This window comes from Leptodactylus fuscus, chromosome 9 (genome assembly GCF_031893055.1).
Source record: "Leptodactylus fuscus isolate aLepFus1 chromosome 9, aLepFus1.hap2, whole genome shotgun sequence".
NCBI classification, from domain to species: Eukaryota; Metazoa; Chordata; class Amphibia; order Anura; family Leptodactylidae; genus Leptodactylus; species Leptodactylus fuscus.
In genome coordinates, this window is record NC_134273.1 from 42,207,641 (window position 1) to 42,220,195 (window position 12,555).

The window sequence follows — 12,555 nt, forward strand, 5'->3', positions numbered from 1 at the left end:
AAATTCAACATTCCAATCCCTACATATGAACACCCACTTAATAGGTCCTCTGCAGTGATTCCAGTACTTAGAATGTTTTCTCCACCGCCCACCATTCCTGAGCAATCAGTGCAGTTAGTTTCAGTGCTTCACATGCCAAATAAACTCCTTAATGTCAAGTGGGTGGTGTCAAACAGGTGCAAGCAAGGGAGTGTCAAATCTCCAGTCAGAGGCAGGCAGTGTCAGATCTCAGAATTATACCCCTTACACTCTCCTACTTGACATTAGAGAGTTCAGTTTGCATTTATGGCACCAAAACTAACTGCACCCATCGCTCATAAAGATTGGGGAGTAGAGAACAAAATTCCAACTGTTTCAGAATTAGCGGGGCAGCACCTATTAAATGATAAAAAAAAAGAGTTGGTGTTTATGGAGGTGATGAAAGTTCTTTTTAAGAGAAAGCACCCTTTGGCAAACCACACCCTAAGAAAGCTTGGTGGATCCTTGGAGCTTTGCAGATTCCAGTTTCAGAAACCATGCCTACAAGAAAGCCAAGTCACAATACTTAAAATTGTGTTAAAAAGCTCTTCTTCTTATTGAATATAGTATAAAGGACCCTTGTAAGACAAGAAGCATCTATGCAAAGCATTATTTAGAAGCAGCCTACGTACAAGTATCTTCCGTGGAGTTCTTATTGTTTACTGCATAGGCTGTGAAGGGGTTAACTGTTAGCATTCATTGCCATAACAACCTAATACTTAACATGTTGTGCTTTTAATTATTATTAGAATCATTGCTCTCATTTGCATGCACCCCCTCCCCTGATATCTCTGCTAATGACTATACAGCATCATCTTAGACTGGATTTACTTGTAAGATCAGTAGTTCAGCTTCCTGCTGGGACTAAAGATCAAACCTGGAGCTGAAATTACAGGCTGTGGATCTATATATACACACACACCCGTCCACTTCTTCACCCAGGTTCAATTTAATGCTTAGAAAGGTTTTTCCAATATGAAATGTTAATTCAGGAGGCAGCCATATGTCAAATGATCAAAATGGTTTATTACACAAAAGAACCGGAATATGGATGTTTATTCTGTACCATCACGTTCAGAAATAAATGTTGAATAGATTAAATTTGTGCCGTAATTGGATTTAAATAAAATTATGAAAACTGCACATTATGAAGGCCGCGAGCACACGACTGGGTCTGTAAGCCGAGGGTCTTTCTAAACTCCTTTATGTTCTGAGGATTATGGAGAATGTCCTAGTCAGCTCAGTGAAAATTATTTAGAACGGAATCCCGCATTGAAATTATAGGGGTTGTCCGTTATGGACACTTATTCCCTATCCATAGGACAGAGAATAAGTGTCCGATCGTTGGGAGATCAGGAGGATGAGGGAACCAAAAGTCTACTATAAGGAAACCTGGCGAGATGTGTTAGCCCTAACCCCAACACTGTCCCCTAGTGAAGCACAGAGACTGTCTCATATTTATCTCTTGCATAGGGTCTATAGGACTCCACAGAGACTGTTCCGTATGCATATCCATTCTGATGCCAAATGCCCCCGCTGTAGTATGGAACCCGCACATCTCCTGCATATGATGTGGGAATGTCAGGAGTTAGCCAATTACTGGAGTCAGGTACTGTCCTTGCTTGGCCGGGTGTATTCTATTGCACTTCTGCGATCACCATTAGTTTGCCTCCTAGGTCTTTTGGGGGAGGGTGTGGACACGGAAAGCCCGGATTTTATAGGGTTGTCCAGGGTTTTATACCAGGCAAGAAAATTGATTGCTTACCATTGGTTGGACCAGAGCCCTCCTTCTCTGGTGGAATTGATATCTAGAGTTAATAATACTATTAGGCTGGAGAGGGGAGTATATATACAGAGAAAGGCCCAAACTAAATTTGAAAAAATTTGGGGAGCGTGGTTGGACACACCTGGCCTTCCCTCCCTGTCTCTGATTAGGAACAGATCTCTCACTTCAACTTTCTCTGTTTCCTTGATCCCCTGAGTGCTATTCTTTACATGGAAATCAAAGGAGGTTTGGGAGATTTAGCGGGGGGTCCTAATAGACTTCCCCCCCTCCCCCTTTATATGTCGGATTGTGTCTCCATATTTACTTTGAATTGTTGTTGTGTTGCTGTTGTTTTGTCGATTGTTTGATTTTATGTAAAGAGAAATTTGTTAATAAAAATTATCTGATTTAAAAAAAAAAAAAAGTCTACCATAAGAACTCCTTGTGAATGGCGCAGCACTGCAGAAGCATTACAGCCCTGGCAGCCCCATAAAAGTGAGCGCTGGTCATCCAAGCTCACTAGCGCTCCATTCACAAGGAGGCCTTAGGGGAGCTTTCAGTCCTCCATCCTCCTGATAACTGGGGGACAGGCGATTTGTTCACCAATCATCAGACACTTATATCCTGTGTAGAACAGGACAACCCCTTTAATTTAACGCAGCAAGTATTTGGATGTCATTGGAACCCCCTTGACCTGGACATGAGGCCTTAGATTTCTTAATGGGTAGCTCCTAAGTTGCATGTACCAGGCAGGATTTCCAGTGGCTAAAAAATCTTCATAAATGGCACAGAATTAATAAAACAAGCAACTCTCACCTCACCAATACCCTGATGCTTCTCTTTCAGCGCTGCTCAAGGCCCCTGTAAGTAGTACTTTTCACTGCGCCAAAAAAAACCACACAGACCCCATTATCTATGAAGTCAGTGTGGTGTCTCTGCTAACTGCTTTTTAATGTGTTCAGTATTCCATTCGGGGGTCTCCAAGTGGACTCTCCGAACGGAATACCGAAGGCAGATATGAACCAGGCCTAAGGCAGTTGGTGCACTGGGAGCGGATCTTCAGCTATCTTGAACACTGCTCTTGCTATTCAGACCCCAACTTTCCCCAGCCTGCGCCACCCCATGCAGTGGAATTTACCCTTCCTCTGCTATGACATCACCCATCCTACTTGAAAAGCAAGAACATTGCTCCTAGGACTGAAGGTCCATTTACAACGCACCAACTACCTCATTTGCACGTCAAATTTGTTTTTCTCCAAATCTACGAAAGCTACATACATAAGAGATTGGAGATTTATACAAAGGAATACATAACAGAGGTAAGTTATCACTATAATATACCCTGTAGTACGGTGGTGACTGCTCAATATGCTTGGGGGAGGTGGTAGACTGCCTTTAACCTGTTCCCAACATCTGTTGTAATACAGTAGTACGGCGGATGTTGGGTCTTTAAAGATACTACATTGCACAATTTTATTATTGCACAAGTTTATGTCTCACTCCATGTGATTTATTTATATGAATATAGGTTAATTACTCTCTATAATGTCCTATATAATACTGCTGATGCTTCTATAGAGCAGATTCTCCTCTACTGTCTGTGTGTCATCTATGGCAGACATAAAAGCAACAAGTCTACACACACCAGTTCTAAGACAAATTAGATATAGAGCTTGCAGAGGGGAAAACTGCTAAAATATAGAACCCAATTTGTATAATAGCCAGAATCAGTGTTACTTCTCCTGTACACACTGTACTACTGATATATGCAATGTTACATGTGTAGGATAATAGTCAGATTGCACAAACCTGGCAGGTGTCTCAAGGATCATGGGAATATCATTAAATCGTGGCTCATTCATCACCTTTTTAAATCCCTCTACTCCAATGTGGCCTCTGCCAATGTTTTCATGACGGTCCAGCCGGCAGCCGACTCCACCTAGTGTAATAGCAAAAATTGTTGGTGGAAAACAGATGGAAGAATTCTTAAAATAAGTCTAACAATTTACAGTGTAATTCACACAGTTATTTCTTTAACAGCAAATGTCCCAGTCATTTGAGGGGAATCTCTCAACTAGTCCCTATGAGGTTTCTAATTAACACTGCCATTAATTAAAATGGTGGATTACTACTAGGATTTGCCAGCAATAACCAATTGGCAGGGCTTCAACCACTGAACACTAAAAAATTAGCAAAAAAAAAATAATCACCATGCCACTTCAACTTTTTTTTGGGGGGGAGGTCACATTGAGTCTTCTAGTCAATATCCATTACATCTACTGTGAAAAAGCTGAACAGCAGGCAAAGGGTCATGGGCCTTTCATAGCATTGTTACTAGTATGCCACAAATAGCTTTATTGAGGGAACCCTGAAAAATGTTTAGGGCTCGTTCACACCTGGGCAAAGGGGCAGATTTTGACATCAGATTTCGCTTCAAAATCCGCCCCTTTACAATGGTGGTCTATGCAGACCACCGGGCTTCTTTTTTCCGCTAGCAGCGGGTTGCTGCTAGCGGAGAAAAGAAGCGACATGTCCTATCTTCAGGCGGAAGCTGCGGCGCGCTGGGCCGACATAGGAGAGGAAAACCGCGAACGTGATGGTCGCGGCAGGTGGGTTTTGACCAGAGAGAGACGCAGCTCGCCGCGTCTCTCTCTGTGTCAAAACCCACGCGGACTGCCAACGTGTGAACTGACTCTTAGTCTTACATGTACTATTTGTTTATATTAAGAAATAATGTTCCATTTAAAAGAACAAAAAAAATTAAATAAAATCCCAGCTTTACTTTTTTCTTTTGTTTATCTGCTTCCCTTATTTATAATATAAGATAATATCCATCACAGAATGACAACAAAAGGCATTAACAATCGTAGAGTAAAGGATGCAAACTGAGTCCCCGGTCTGCCTCTGTGCCCATTGACTCTTATGTATATTAAAAAAAAAAAAAAACTTGGATTTTTGTACTTCTTGTAAAATCTCTTTCTAGTTGTATTCTTTGGGGGGGACACAGTACCATGGGTATAGGCCGGGCCACCAAGAGGCGGACACTAGGAAATAAGAAAGTGTTGGCTCCGCCCAAGTCGGCTATTCCTCTCCACAGACAGGAAGTTAATCTGTTATGTATGAACAGCAGTAGGAGAAGACAAAGCATGGAGCAAGCACCTTGATGGGGTTTTTTTAGCATGGACACAAAGGTTTCACAGCAGAGAGGCTGTGGCAGAGAGTAGAGAGTGTACGGAGAGGTACCTTTAAAAACCCATTAAAATGAATGAGTTTTTAAACTGACCGCCGACAAGCCATCCCTATGCAGTTTTTCCAGGGATTTAGACAGAATCACAAAGGGCGGACAGTGGAGCAAGTGTGAACGCCACATACAGCTCTATTTAGATTAAAAAAAAAAAAAAAAAAAAAAAAAAAAGTTAAGTCTGTTTAATGAATGCAATAAAACAGCCACAAACGGATGGCCATACATTTACATACAAATCAATGTTTTTGTTTTTTAAAAATAAACAAAAGATCTTTTTGCATCTGTAAACTGAATTTGCAAAATTGATTTAAAAAAAAAAAAAAAAAAAAAGTGATGTGAATGCAGCCCAACCCTTGTGTTCTCTGCAGGATCTCCAAGACACTGTATGTCACGATTATACTTCAGACTGACAGCAAGAGCAATTATATTTCCTGCTTGCTTTCAGCATTCACTTCTAGGTCTAGTGGTCCTTTAATCCATCCTCCATGTATACTGCCTACACTGCTCTTTAGTTGTAGTTTACTGAAAGAGCTATTCACTACAATATATCCAGGCTGCCTGACGTTCACTAAAAGAAGGTTGCAAATCCTATTAATATTATAAATGTGAAAGTTTGTGTATTTGGATGTTTGTGGGTTTGGCAATCACAGCCAAACGGCTGAACGGATTTAGGTGACATTTCACACATGCCTAGATATTCACTAGGAAGGAAAGATAGGCTACTTCTTAGGTCCCACACTGACCCAGAATCCCGACCGCTACCGTTCTCTCTGCCTCCGCTGCAGGACCTGAGATGACATCATCACAGGTCTTTCAGCTGGGCTCCGAATGCTTGGCTGCAGTCTGTGGGCAAGCCGAAGGGAAAGCAGAGTGGCCTGATACGTTGGTGGCATTGCGTGGGCGGCACCAGTGAGCAAGTCCGCGCTGGAGAAAATGGCAGCTTCTCCCGGCTCCGGAGCGACGCCGCCAATCCAGCCAGCAGCGTGGAGCCGGCGTAAGTTCTGCCCACGTCACCACACATTCGGCAGACGGCCGCATCGCCACCCGTAACTTGCCGTCTGGACGAACACCCGCGGGAGAATGGACACATACCTCCGCACCACCTCTTCAGTGACTACAGCGGCTCCAGGTAGGGGTTGCCGGCTGCGGGGGAGGAATGTTGGGGCCTGGGGATGAAAAGGGTTGTTAGTGGGGGGGGGGGGTCTAGGGAGAAAGGGAAGTTGTGGGTCCAGGTGTTCAGGGGCGGGCCCACAGGGAACTGTGGTAGGGGTGCAGCAGGGGGTGCTTTGTATGTCTTCAACCAGCAGGGGCCATTGTCGCAAGCCACGGAGAGGGGCTGGTGGGGCGCACGGGCAGGACTGGCAGCAGAGGGTGCGCCATGGCAGGGAAGACACATGGGCGTGGGAGCGCCTGCGGGGAAAAGAGGCCAGGTGCATTGAGGACGGTGGGCCCGAGTGTGCGCAGGAGGTCAGGGGGCCGCGGACAAAGTCACAGGTACTGCTAGTTGACTATAAATGCCAATGCTGAGCAAACAAAGAGACGCTCATTAATAGTATCAATACCATACCAATTAAATCATGGAAAACCTTAAAGATGGGTTACAAGACCGATTAATAGTACACAATTGTGACATATGGTATTTTCACCAATTTTGAACCAACCGACCTCCACTAACCCAACGTTTCACATCTACGTGTCACTCAATGATCCCAGCACAGTTGGAAATTTTCTCTTTATCCACCAAAGTTCAGCACTGTTAACTTTATCTCCAAATATGCTATTTAGGTTCTCTACTCAAGTCAAGTGGGTGGTCCTAGACCATCTGCTTCAGCCCAGGACTGTTCACCTGACAGAAATCAGACTATTTAGTGTACTGGGTGCCAAAACAAACAGCACCAAGTGCTCAGAAACAATAGGGACTAGGGGCCACACGGTGGCTCAGTGGTTAGCACTGCAGCCTTGCAGCGCTGGAGTCCTGGTGTTCAAATCCCGCCAAGGGCAAAAAACCATCTGCAAGGAGTTTGTATGTTCTCCCCGTGTTTGCATGGATTTCCATCCCATATTCCAAAAAAGACATACTGATAGGGAAAAAAAATGTGTATTGTGAGCTCCATGTGGGGCTCACAATCTACATTTACAAAAAAAAAAAAAAAAAAAAAGAAACAATAGGGACTAAAGCAAAAAAAAAATCCTGAAACCTATTGAAGGATATAAAGAGATGGAGTTAATGGAGGTGGTGAAAACTACCCATTAGGCTAAGGCCCCACGCGACGATACGCAGCGCTAAAGTGCTGTGGGAAAAACTGCAGCGGGAACGCATCACGGTCCTTCTCACAGCGCTTTGAACAGAAAGTTCAGAGTTTTCCTCAGCGGACTTTGTTACAATTATAGCTACAGAAAAGCCACTGGCGTTTCCGTAGATATAATTGACATGTTGTGATTTCTAAAACCACACCGGTTTTGGAAGTCGCAGCGCGTCCACACTCCGGTTTTAAATGCAAAGTGGGCATGGGATCTGCATGAATCCCACCCACATTGCAGATACTGTAAAATGCTGCGAGTTTTCCCACTGTGTTTACACCACGGGTGAATGGCAGCGTTTCTGGCCCGTGGGGCCCTGGCCTTAAGGGTGAATTCAAAAGGGGCATACATGCATAGAAATGAGAGCAACTTTAAAGTTGCTTATCCTGAAATCTACAGATCACTGTAATGTGCTCTGTAATATGGTAGTGACAGCTGACGATGATTGGCGATGATGGTAGACTCTCTTTAATAAATCGCCCGCATATAGTAGACACCTCCGCCAGTCACAATCCATTCCCTTTCTGGTGTTAGATGCTCCAGAAATTATTAGGTTTCGGCCTATTAAAAATTGACCACAACATTATGTCCCATGTGCTAAAGTTGAATCTACACCAATCAGGGACAGTTTTCTGTTAATTTCTGGTATAGGACAGAACATAACATTAAATTAGGGGATTCTATAGGGACAGGAAACAGGGACCCTTTCTGCCACACACAGCGCTATAGCTTTCCACAGGTTGTTTGTGGTATTGTTCCTCAGCCCTATTAACATCAATGAAGCGGAGATGCAATACCAAAATCATGGTGTGAACAGGTTTGGAGCTGTTTTATGAAAGAAAGCAGCAATAAAATGTTTATGTCTATGTAAACCATTTAAAGTCTTTAAGGCTATAGACAAACCAGTGTTTCTACTTCTGCAAACAATAGTTAAACATGTGTATCCTGGTTCAATTCAGAAACAGGATTTAAAAGCTGATCCTTTACTAAACAAGTTTTCCATAAAACTAAATTCCTGATATGAATTTCTGAGTCACCTCCAAGAAGTGGAGAGCAGGGAAAAAGTTTTAAGACTCCATGATGCGGTAAAAGTTTTTTTTTTTGTTTTCTTTTTTTGTGCCAAAGGCAAATATGTATTGGAGCTTCCTTTATATTGCCCATTGCTTTTGTAGCCACTGCAGGGTTTGGCACAGAAAATTGTAGCAAAATCAGCAACTAAAGAAGTAGCTTTTCTGCAATGTGGGGCCTCAGTCATAGGCCGGTTGCACACGACCTTGTGCTTCCAGCCTGCCGTGAATTAAAGGCACGGGCGGCACATGGGAGATACGAGGATGTCACCTGTGTGCCACCTGTGCTTCTACTGCCTCTTTTATTAAATGAATAGTAGTCATGGAAGCAAAAGGCACAAAATAGGACCTGTACTATATTTTGCGACATGGACGGTTGAAACCACCAGTGTTTCCGTGGGTATAATTGACATGCTGCAATTTACAAAACTACGCTGGTTTTGTAAATCGTGACATGTTTACACAGCGGTTTTTACTGCAAAGTGGTCATAGGATCCACTAGAATCCCATTCATTTTGTCTGTGCTGTAAAACGCAGTGATTTTCCGCACAACGTTTCCACCGTGGGAAAATCGTGGAGTTTCCGGACCATGAGGCCCCGGCCTAAAAGTGATTTTTACAGAACAGGAAGTATTACTCTATTATGAAGCAGAGGCCAAACTAAAAACTGCCAGATTTAATTAATTGAGAACTAGGGACTTTATGTTAAAAAAATCTTGTTTCATTTTTAAACACTTGAACAGTAGGTCATTCCCAGATGATACATTTGCTTTGATAAGTAACAATAATGACGAACTGGAAGAACTTTTCCATAAAACTGTGTGAACAGGTTTGGAGCTGTTTTATGAAAGAAAGCAGCAATAAAATGTTTATGTCTATGTAAACCATTTAAAGTCTTTAAGGCTATAGACAAACCACACAGCAGGTACTGCACGGCCAACATTACAGGGACACAACCAAAATTATACCTCATCTTCATAAACTAATTTATATTGTTTACCCATATAGTCCTAATAAGGATTCTGTACAATGATGATCCAAATGAATAAACTGATTCATATGTAAACGTATTAAGACAGCGTAAACCTGCAGTCACAAGATGCACCAAATTCACCACAGTGACAAAAACTATGATGAAACGGCTCATCTGGATAGTTAGACACTTACTCTTTTTAATACATACCTCCACTTATAAACAACGTTTCAGAAATTAAAAGTACAGGTGAATATAAGAAACTTTTTTATATATCTTATTGGAGATTGGAGATCTGCTTCCTTCTCCACTCATTAAGCTGTTCTCCTGCTCCTTATCTTCAATCTCACTCCCTATTAACATTATATCCTTTTCAGTCTTCAGCCTTGTATACAACTCTATGGAGCATGGTGGGGCGGAGCAGAATTCTCCTGCCTGGTTAATGAGTTTATTGTCTCATTCTGTGTATCAGCTTCTTCACTTGTATAAAAAGTAAAGAGCAACAGCAGAAATTATTTGAGTGTCTTTTCTAAGCCTCTTCGTCTGCGTGTTGTTGGCGTCGATGGACCGCCTTTATTCCGCAAATTACTGGCCTCAATGGTTTGCCTGCTCCGGCGTTTCAGCAGCTCTCAAGCTGGCCTGCTGCTGAACTTGCTACTCGCACCGTGCATGTGATTGTTCTGGCATCTCAGCAGCTTGCTGGGACACCATATAATGAGCGTGTTGTTGGCGTGGATGATCCCAGTCAGCTCCGCTTGAGGAGAACTCTGACTTCTGGATAACTTCATAGCTCTCGTTTTATAATTTTGCAACAAATTAGATTTTCTTTTTTCCTGGCATGTTTAAAATTGGCAAACTGCCAATTTGGATTAAAGGTGTTTTCCCATCCAGTGTGTCAGCATGTTGCCTGGAGCAGATCAGATAATATGCAAATGCATGTACAGAATCCACTGAAGGTTATCTTAGTGTTTGCCTGGTTTTCTCCACACATACCACTTAGAATTAACGCCAGGATGAAAAGTAGCCTATGTTTCAATCGAGGTTACAAACTATCTATGTGACAAATTTCATCTAAACTCAATCAGCCGTTTTTGTGTGACTGAGTAACAAACACAAACTTTCACATTTACAGTAGGAATAATTAGTAGGATTAGTAGGATAGGAAGTAGGATAGGATAGGATAGGATTAGTAGGAAGTAGGATAGAAGGATAGAATGAAGAAAAGTAACTGCCTGAAAAGTGAAGAAAACAGATTTCATTCATAAGATATATTACAAAGTTTTTTTATTTTCACCTGTACTATTCTTTTATGAACAGTTTTTTGTGGGGTTTTTTTATATATATAACTGGGGGTATGCTTTATGGCAACTTTATTACTTTAAGCCATAACTTTGCGCTAGAAAACTTGAACACGCCAATAATAAATCTGAATCAATTTAAAGGGAGTCTGTCACCAAAACTTAGCCTATCAACCTAGGCCTGCAGATAGGATATGGTCACATTCCCCTAGTACATTTTATTTCTTATTAATGTACACTCAGCCCCATCTTGACAGGAAAAAACAAAACAAATGAAAATATTTTTGCAAATTTATTAAAAAAGAAAAACTGAAATATCACATGGTCATAAGTATTCAGGCCCTCTGCTCAGTATTGAGTATTTGCACCCTTTTGAGCAAGTACAGCCATGAGTCTTCTTAGGAATGATGCAGCAAGTTTTTCACATCTGGATTTGCTACAATTCTGTCTCTGAGCTCCTTGAGCAGTTCCTTTGACCTCATGTTTCTCTTTTGCTCTGACATGCACTGTGCGGTCTTATATAGACAGGTGTGTGCCTTTCCTAATCAAGTCCAATTAGTTAAACACAGCTGGACTCCAATGAAGGAGTAGAACTATCTCAAGGAGGATCAGAAGGAAATGGACAGCATGTGAGTTAAATATAAGTGTCACAGAAAAGGATCTGAATACTTATGACCATGTGATATTTCAGTTTTTCTTTTTTAATAAATATGCAAAAATATCTACATTTCTGTTTTTTTTTTTCTGTCAAGATGAGGTGCCGAGTGTACATTAAAGAGAAATAAAATGAATTTTTTTTATTTTAGCAAAAGGCTGCAATGAAACAAAGATTGAAAAATTTAAAGGTGTCTGAACACTTTCCGTACTTACTGTTTGTAGCTGAATATGAATAGGACACAGATGTGGCTATGAGGGCATATACATGAATGAGTCAGTGTGTTAGCTGTGATAAACACTGACATTAGGAATGGTTGTGTGCATGAGGCCTAAGTTAATGGGATCGGTTAGGCTTCTGTTTTATCCACCAAAACCAGATGTGTCAAGGATTCATCAAAAAAAGCAAATCTTAACACCAGTGTGAACAGTGACCAATGACCAAATATGAAGTTTCAAAAACATTGCTACACAGCATCCAAAGATCATCGGACTTACAGTAGCTTTTGTAGTTTGCCTTTCCTGTGAATAATCCTAAGTGGATCTTTTTTCTATTACATAACTTGGCCATATATATTAATTCCATTACTTAATATAAGGTTTATCACTATGGTGGGGCTGTGTATTATATTAAAATTCCATAAATAAATCTATAAAAACTCCATTTACAATTACTAGCTGGTTGTATAACAGGACAATGAGTAATTTTAGCTGTGCAAATTACTTCTCCAGCAACAACAGAAACGATAATAAATGGCAGAGGCACACTTTAATATATGATTATATATATATATATATATATATATATATATATATATAATCTATATTACACATACACACACACACACACACACACACACACACACACTGCAGCGTGCCTAGTACTACAGGTCACCGTGGTACATGATGTGTCTTGGACATGCTTCAGAGAGTTCCCAGGACCCTCCATTCTATTACACTAAAGAGAGGAAGAGGGCATAAAGTAAAAAGCACATTTCTATCAATGGCCTAGTGGGTCCATTTACATTTACAAGATATGCTCTAAATGAGTGCATAGAAGTATCTGCTTCTGTCGTAAAACGGCGGTGGATTCTGTTACTCGCTCTGGCCAAAAAACCCCAAGTGATGTGATGTGAACATAGCTTAGACAGCATTATAAAGGTGGTCTTGCCAAATGAGAATGCCACTTTCATGTTCATCACAAACTGTTGTCACTTGTAAAAGGGATGTGTGGGA

The 12,555-nt window shown here is 41.5% G+C and overlaps 1 protein-coding gene across 2 annotated transcripts in view; it reads right to left on the reverse strand.

Annotated features, from left to right (window-relative positions):
- The window catches only part of LOC142218261 (putative endonuclease 4), a 31,996-nt gene that overhangs the window by 10,340 nt on the left and 9,101 nt on the right, over window positions 1-12,555 (reverse strand). For both annotated transcript variants that reach the window (XM_075286845.1, XM_075286844.1), the window contains exon 11: window positions 3,593-3,722. In XM_075286845.1, coding sequence (XP_075142946.1) covers window positions 3,593-3,722 — 130 coding nt within the window. The remainder of the gene's footprint in view (window positions 1-3,592; window positions 3,723-12,555) is intronic.